The sequence below is a fragment of the Cyprinodon tularosa genome, unplaced genomic scaffold, assembly GCF_016077235.1.
Source record: "Cyprinodon tularosa strain WSP-4 unplaced genomic scaffold, ASM1607723v1 ctg364, whole genome shotgun sequence".
NCBI classification, from domain to species: Eukaryota; Metazoa; Chordata; class Actinopteri; order Cyprinodontiformes; family Cyprinodontidae; genus Cyprinodon; species Cyprinodon tularosa.
In genome coordinates this window covers 735,462-743,707 of record NW_024039079.1, presented here as the reverse complement: position 1 = coordinate 743,707, position 8,246 = coordinate 735,462, and the positions used below count along the sequence as shown (strand labels likewise).

The window sequence follows — 8,246 nt, the reverse complement described above, 5'->3', positions numbered from 1 at the left end:
CCATGAATATCGCAGGTGTTCGAATATCATTCGGAAATGAAAGTATTCACTGAAAACAAAAAGTTTAGCAGCGACGTTGACATTAAAGCGATTCTCTCTCTTGAGGGACTTTAATTTAAAAATTCAACATCAGATGTGGGTGAAACTCCGTGAGTCAAATCTGGATGTTTTCTACAACCATTCTGAAATGGAATTATTTATTGGAATTAAATATCTCACAAGCGTTACCATGTAAGTGCACTAAGGGACCATTCCACACCGATTGTCCACATCATTCTCCATTCAGGATAGGATGCTTATCACATGAAAAATTACATGGGTCGTTTTATTACTCCTATATCACTGGGATAGGAGTGGCCTCTAATCAGCCTTTAATTCTTAAAATTAAGTTTTGTTCATAAAATGCTTTCTGTCATATATAATTTGTTTGCAGCAACATCCCCATAGATACATAGTTTTTATCGTCTAGCAATATAGATTGTGCTCTGAACCAAAATCTGATTGTCCATGACTGCTTGTGATAGGCTGATCAAACACAGAAGCAGTTGTCTAAGTCATATTATGTAGCCATTAAGATTTCATGATTTTTTTCCCTCTTGAGGTAGAGTTGCAAATAACCATTTTATATGCAAGATATTTTTATACTAGGGAAACATAATCCAGGACATTACAACTTTAATTTTTTGTTACTGTATACACACACTCCTTTTATATGGTCTGTCATATTTATTGTCATTTTGCTTTAACCCTTTGTACTCTACTGGAACCAGAATTTCCCTGAAGGAGCAATCCCAAAGGATAAATAAAGTTGGGTCTAAGGGTTACTTAAGGACATGATGCATGTGCACTGCAAGTTGTGTGTCTTAGTATAAAAAAAAAATGCTTGTGTCATTTGACTACCTTTTTAGTTTTCGGTCTTGTCACCCGTTTTATTATCTGACAAAATTGATCTGAATTCTCACCGTTTACGTTGACTGTCAAATCAAATTATGAATAAAATCAAATGGAATAAAGGATAGGCAAATTTATTTCAATAAAATACAACACAAATTTGCATAGCAAGATACGTTTATACATGATAGCTATGATTTTGCACTTCATAGAAACAATGAGACCCTGTACACAGCAGTGCTGTTTAATTCAAGCACTACCCATCTGTCAGGAGCATCTCTGCTCACTGCTTCATGGCGCTGCAGTAGCTCTCCTCCTGATTGGTGGGGACCATTTTGTTCACGTTGACACCGATAGAAGATAAGATGCTGAGCAGCTGCTCCGTGGTCTCTTTAGGCAAGGTGGGCTCCCTGCTGAGGATCCAGGACAGCTCCATGTGGAACAGGCCATAGTCCGTACACCCGTAGACCAGAGTGTAGCTATCATAGTCTGTGGACAGGACCCAGTATGGACCAGGAGGAGTACCTGAAACAGGCGGATGAGCTTTAGAGAAAAGATGGCAGGATTCTGATAGATAACTTTAAGAGTGTAATCCCAGACTTGAGTTTGATTTTTAAACCGGTTTACCTTCAAAGAAGGAGACCTCTAGCTTGGCTGGCTCAGCAGGGTCCTTAACTTTGGCAGAGCCAACAACAGAGTTGATGGTTCCATCATCACTGTAGGTAAATAACTAAATCAGTTCTCATGCGTAAATGATTCATGACCTTTTTCCCTTCTTTCAGTAACGTTCAGAAGGAAGCAGACACTTTCACTCACAGCAGCTCACTGTTGAGAACACTGATGACTCCTGGACTTTTCAGGGTATATGTGGCAGTAGCACATTGACCTTTCTGGAAGTTTGTTGGCAGCTTCTGGATCTCATACCATTTACCAAGATACTGCAGAGGAACCATCATTACCATACATTAAAGACTTAGCTGTTGTCACAAACCTGAACTTTCAGTTTGTCTTTCTTCATAAAACCCAAATGAGATTTTGCTCACCCTGGAAGCATCAAAGTTGGCCTGGACTGCAGGATTGGGACATCTTCCAGACTTTATAACCTGGGTGCTGCCTCCAGCAACAAGCAACAGAGTTAGAGTAAGAACCTGGAAAACCTCCATCTTCCCTCCTTGACCTGCACCAAGTAAAACAAAGAACAGCGTCTTAAAGACGGTTGTCAAAAACCTGGAATGAGAAAGTTCTTGTCTGCTCACCTGTTTGAAATCAGCAGGAGTCATAAACAGCTTGTTTTCGGTGGTCTTTTAAAGCCCCAAAGACCTGTCTGTTGGCGATCAATGACATTCTTGAGCCCCTTCTTGTTTTACGATAAATTGCAGGTGTGAGAGCTGGCACCTGTTCAAATAAAGCCACTGTTTAAACAGACTCTTAACAACATTCTCCGTTTTAACACTTCATGGTTACATCATTAGGCTGCTGCATTATTGACTTATCTTAAATATAACAAGGAATGGCTTTAGATATGTTTTTAAAAAGATAATAAAAAAACAACAACACATTTTTAATTCTGGATGACGCAAATGTTTTTTTCTTATTTTTTTTTATAAAACATTTCTGCAAAACCTCATTGCTTTTTAAAATCCCAAACATAACTCTATAGAAAAGAAAAAAGAAAAAGTTCCTCTTAAAAAGTACTGATCATTTTTTGGTCCATCAACAGCCCACTGTCTCTTCTCATGATGAGACATGAGATTTTAAACTTTAACCTTCATAGAAACTTAATGAATAAAACAACTTTAAAGCTGATAAAACTTGGAGTGAAAGTGATTTGAAGTTCAAGCAGTACGAACCAAAACTTAAATTTTGAAAGGCACAGAAACAAAGAAACCTGCAGCACCAGGTTGCTCTTGACATTAGTTCCTGTAACAAAATAAACTTGTGTTTGAAACATGTATAAAATGTAGATATTCATGCATACTGCATGTTAATTGGATTTATTTTGGATGCATAGATTAAATGAGGATTTATGGATGGAGTTTCTGAGAAGTTTCATTCTGGGTCAAAGTGGTGAAGGACAATGCTCTCCCATGGAACGAAAAATCAATATTTCTGTAAAAATGTTGCTAGGTTCAACTATAATATGAAACTGACTGATATGGACCTGAGGTTTGACCTTCTGTTTTAAAGCAGTGAGGTCTATAAGGCTTTCTTTGTTGGTGTAAAACTACATACCATACATACTTCACTCATGCAGATAAATGGTTCTCAGTTAATGGATAATTAGCAAGATGTCACTCAACCAAACAAGAATAATCCCTGGTTTTAAGGCATATAACAGAAATCCCTTGAATTTAGGTTAACTACTTAATTGATTGCTGCACTGCAAAAACTGATCTTAAAATAAGTGAGAAACCTCTTAAAATGAGTGTAGTTGTCCTTAATTTGAGCCCCTAAAATAGAATAAGTAGATATCATTATAAATCCTTAGTTTAAATAGAATCATTGTATTCCATTGGCAAATTGTCTCATTTGTTCAAGTCAAGGAAAATGCATATATTTTTAAGAAAAATTCACTCACTTAGATTTAAATTTTTGCAGTGTGTTGGACCAAACCTGAAGATAACCAAAGGTTTGCAAGAGGAATTGCACTGATTTTGTCTGGTGTATGGAAAGTCTGTTGTGTCAGTAACAAATACAAGTATGGGTGCTATCAATCAATGACTTCTTGAAACTGAGTCTCTGCTTAAATATGAAGAGTAAAAACCCTCTTTTCATGTTTTCATTGACCAAATTAAGCTTTTCCAGTTCTAAGCCACACGTCTCTAATTTTCAGTCTTCCCACCAGTTTGCTGGAATTTTAAGCCGTTTTCCCCTGACAGGCCTGGTGTGACTACTGTAGACGAGGTTTTCTGTTGCTTTACTCACAGAGACCTTTGAGGCTGTACCGGGATGTTGTGCCGGTAATTCTAAAACCTTGTTGTGCAGGTCATTGTTTATTTATTTATTTTTTTAGAAGACCCATTTAAATCTTAAGCTAGCTGAGTTCTTTAGCTGTTGTTCTAATATTTCCAGACATTATTTTTCTTTAAGATGCCATTCAATTTGTGGAGCACATCAGTCCCTCTTGCAGAAAAAAGGGTACTGCCAGTTCTGAATTACATAGTTAGGATGATTTATGCAGACTTGTAAGCTCTCCCATTCCCCTCAAAATTAAAAATGCTATTTTTTTCCATTTATTTTAGACTTGGATTGTGGTTTATTATTTCAGCAGTTAGTCTTTGTCCACCTATGATGGCAACCATAAGTAATTTACTGATGAAAACTAAACTTGCCATTTATAGAGGATAGAAACATCTTTCAACCATACTGTTGCTGTATCCTATGTATTTAATAAAAAATATTTTGAGTCAAATCCCCAGAAGTGTCGGTTCAGTTCAGATGGGAGTTTGTCCTTGAGGATATGACCTCTGTCTTCCCCTGACCAGCAGGAAACATTCTCAAGCTCATGTACACATGTGCTACTAGACACATGCAGGCCTTTCCTCCTTCCCTCTGTGATAATGTACAGTTTGTATATGTGTGCACAGCTGCAGGAGCATCTACAGCATGGCTGCATATGCACTGGCATGTGACTCTCGGCTGCCGTTCTTACACAACATCTTTTAGGTGTGCAAATAAAAAACAACTTTTTCGTTTTAGAAAAACAAAAGTGACCTAGACACAGATCAAAAATCTTTTTTGTCTAGTAAACACACTTAAATCAATTTATTAAAAGGCCAGGCGGTAATATTGACTTGGCTTTATTTTTTTTTTTTAAATTGAAAACTGTCCTTTTTTAATATATAAATGAAGCAAACGCCTGACAGCAGAAAGCTTAATATGAGGTAATATAACAGCCTTATAACAGCTTGTAATTGATTAATTTACCAAACAAAGGGTAACATGGATCATATATCATTTAACTTTGGAGCCTGACAGCCTAAAAAGTCTTGTGCTGCCCTCAAGTGGACACAAAAAACTCAGACTGCAGAATGTGGAATAGCTGAAAAAAAACATTTTATTCTATTCTCTGCCTTACAATCTAGAGGCAAAATTGATTTATTTTCTTTTGCATTATTTATTTAACAGAGTGCCTTACCAGATTTTAGTAACTCAAACAAACACTAACAATACATTCTCATAGAAAGCCAATACTCCCTTTGCAATACTTACTGCTCTAATCAGAACAGCAGAGCCTGTATGCAGGGTGGGCATACACTGCGTTTCTGTCCAATTTAACTGCAGCAAACTCCAAGCTTCAATATCAGTTTTTGTCTTTTATATTTGTAATGTAATAGGAGAAGATTATATGGAGATTTGATTGAAAACATCTGGGGAGACCTGCTGTTAAAGGTTACTGGACATCAACCCTTAGAACCAGGTGAAAATGGATCCAGATCCTAGAATAAGAATCTTTCAGAATGGATGAGATGTTGAGAAGCAGTATGGGATAAAGTCTGGGGCAGTTGGTGAGAATAAATGGTATAGAGCGTAGAAAGGATGTTTGATAGGAAGAAAGAATACTAACACTAAGGGTAGAAATGAAGGCTGTAGGAGATATAGAGGAGGGGTGACAACTAAAGGAAGTTGGAATTAGGGGTGAAGGGTTAGGGGTAATGGATAAGGATGGAAAGATGGCTGAGTGGGAACTTAGTGTGGAGGAAAAGGTAAGACAAAAAGGAGATAGGGAAGATGGAGAAATGAGCTAGAGATGATGGAGTAGAAGGAAGTTAAGATGAGTGGGACAGGATATAGGACATGGATATAGGAATGACGATTATGGAACCAGGATGGGAATGAGAAATATAGTAAAAAGACTATCCTCACATATCTGACTTTTAGAAAATCATACAAAGTGAAAAACAGATAAACTCGCTAGATTTCAAACCAGGGTAAGTTTCACAGATTATGAAGTGATAGAGGCAAGAACTAAAACACATTTCCTGATCGTGCTCCCGTAAAAGAAAAAAAAAGGTTTTGTTCTGTGTTGTTCAGGTTTTGCCTCCTTCTATTTGTGGAAAAGTTTTGCAGCTGATTTCCCGTAATCATCGGCTGAGAGGCAGGGAACACCCTGACAGGTCCATCATAGGGAAACAGTGAGAAGGGAACAAACAATCGTGGATGCTCTCTCTCTTACCTAAGGACAACCATGGGAAGAAAGTCAGAGTATCTGGTGAGAACCTGTTTAAGCATGAGGAGAACAGGCCTGCTACATGTAGAAAGCCACTAGGTAGGGATTGGAACCTGGAAACCTTTGATTGAAAGCGATGTAAAATGATGCTTGAAATTCACTAAACATTAGTGGAAAGGATACCAGCACAAACAGGAAAATCAAAATATACAACCCTATGATAAAATTAAGACTCAGAAGTGTCCTCAGAAACCTATCTTTTCATCCTGTATCTTTAACATATTTCTCAACTCTTTCATATTTCCCATTATGCTGCAGCCCATTTGGCTGCTTGCTTGGCTCTTTCCTTGATCTTCTGACCAGTCAAGCTCGTTGCTTTCATTCAGGCAGAAAGCAGTCGCCTCTGCTTTAACCAGGCTTTGATGTATATGGTTAAAGCTAACAAGTCATTCCTCTCTGAAAAAGATGAGCAAGAAATTGAGCCTTTTGATCTTTTCTTTCTACTTTAATTTAAACGTGTTTGTTGCCAGGGGGCTTTGTCTAGAAGCAGCCAGCGTTTCATAGGTTGTTGCATGCCATTCACAGTGTTTAGATGAAAATATCTATTTTATCAAAGAGCAACAGGACTCTTTCCATAGTAAAATGTCAGCTCAGTGACTCAGGGTCTAACAACTTGTGTTTTATGTGAAATTACTTAAGGTTTTAAACTTTTTTATTTTGCTTCACAACATCTATTTATCTCGTGAAAAAGGGAATTTTTTAAATATTCATATCCCTTGAACCTTTCCCCATTATGGTTCAACCACAAGCGTCAATGTATTTTATTGGTTTATATGATAGATGCATCCAAAGGAGTGCATTAGTACTGTAAAGCCGAAGGAAAATGATGCAGATTGGACGCTTCACACAGGAAAAAATATAAAAAAATATGTTATGCTTTGATACTTATCTATTTATTTGGCCAACATAAAAAACAAAACAAAAAACTTTAGGATGGGAAACTCATTCTGTACTTTCCACAGATCACACTATCCCTAAAGCAAAATATGGTGATGGCAGCATCATACTGTGGGAATGTTTTCAGCAGGGACAGGAAACCTGGTCTAAATGAATTGGAGGCAGATGGGGCTGAATGTAAGATAATTCTGAGAGAAAACCTTTGAACTAAAAAGTATTTAACCAGCGCTACAATAATATGCTTGTGAGCAAAGCATGTTTTTGTTTGAAGGCCTAGTCAAAGTCAAGCTTATTCAGAAACTCAGATTGGATGACACCAAAGGAAGCATTTAGGCTCAGAAGAACACATATTATCATGTTCAGGGACGGGGATTTGATTCACATGTGACAAAACTACAGGAGACCATAGAAAAAGTTTGAAAAGTTTAAATGCAGACATGCTTGTAAAGGCTAATGGGAATAAACGTTAGTAAATATTTAAGGCTATAAAAATAGAATGCAAATGTTTTAACAGTGAAAACGCTCTGTTATTTTTTTTATCTGCAAGTTCTCCAAACCTGGAAAATATGTTATATTCTGCTCTCTGAATAATGACAGCTAGTTCTAGTCAGTCTGTTTCTGTCTTTGTATTCACGCTGTTTGGTAGATTAACAGCCTCTCCACATCTTGAACTTTTTCACCTTGCAACGGCTCTCCATGCATCCAATGGCCTTCCTTCAGGTAACGGCATGTTTTCATGTATGTATGATCTATTTCTGGACCCTTGCTAGGCTGTTCCAAAAATGTTAGTATCTTTCATGAACTGATTCTTTTCCAGCTGTGGATGTAGACTCCACTGACCAATGATAACAGAAAAGAGTTATCATTGTTGGCCAGGTTTGTTCACATAAACAAGGAATTTGATCTTGGTTTTCTATTAATCTTATTGCATCAACATTTCTTGGAAATACAGAAAATTCTTCACCATCTTAACATGTAACTGATTTCTTCCATTTTACAGTCTGTCTTGATTACATACTAGTAAATCAGCATAATCCAGTGAAATTTAACTAGACTTATACCTGTGTACAGTGAGATTATGTCGACTGTTTAGAAAGCTCCATTCGCACTATCTGCAATTTAATCTTTTTTTTTTATTGAAATTTATTGATCTCACATTGGAGAAATGTACCTATGGATTCAACCCATCCACCCTGGGGATCGGTGGGCTGCCATTGTGTGGTGTCCG

General features: G+C 37.2%; 1 protein-coding gene across 1 annotated transcript; it reads right to left on the bottom strand.

Moving 5' to 3' along the window:
• Positions 1 to 1,009: 1,009 nt before the first annotated feature.
• Positions 1,010 to 2,294, bottom strand: apoda.2 (apolipoprotein Da, duplicate 2). The gene is made up of 5 exons (XM_038295971.1): positions 2,148 to 2,294; positions 1,935 to 2,068; positions 1,708 to 1,829; positions 1,519 to 1,607; positions 1,010 to 1,416 (listed from the first exon to the last, which is right to left on the bottom strand). Exons 2-5 carry the CDS (start codon positions 2,052 to 2,054, stop codon positions 1,175 to 1,177), a joined length of 573 nt encoding a protein of 190 aa, XP_038151899.1. The 5' UTR covers positions 2,055 to 2,068; positions 2,148 to 2,294; the 3' UTR covers positions 1,010 to 1,174.
• Between the last annotated feature and the right edge of the window lie 5,952 nt (positions 2,295 to 8,246).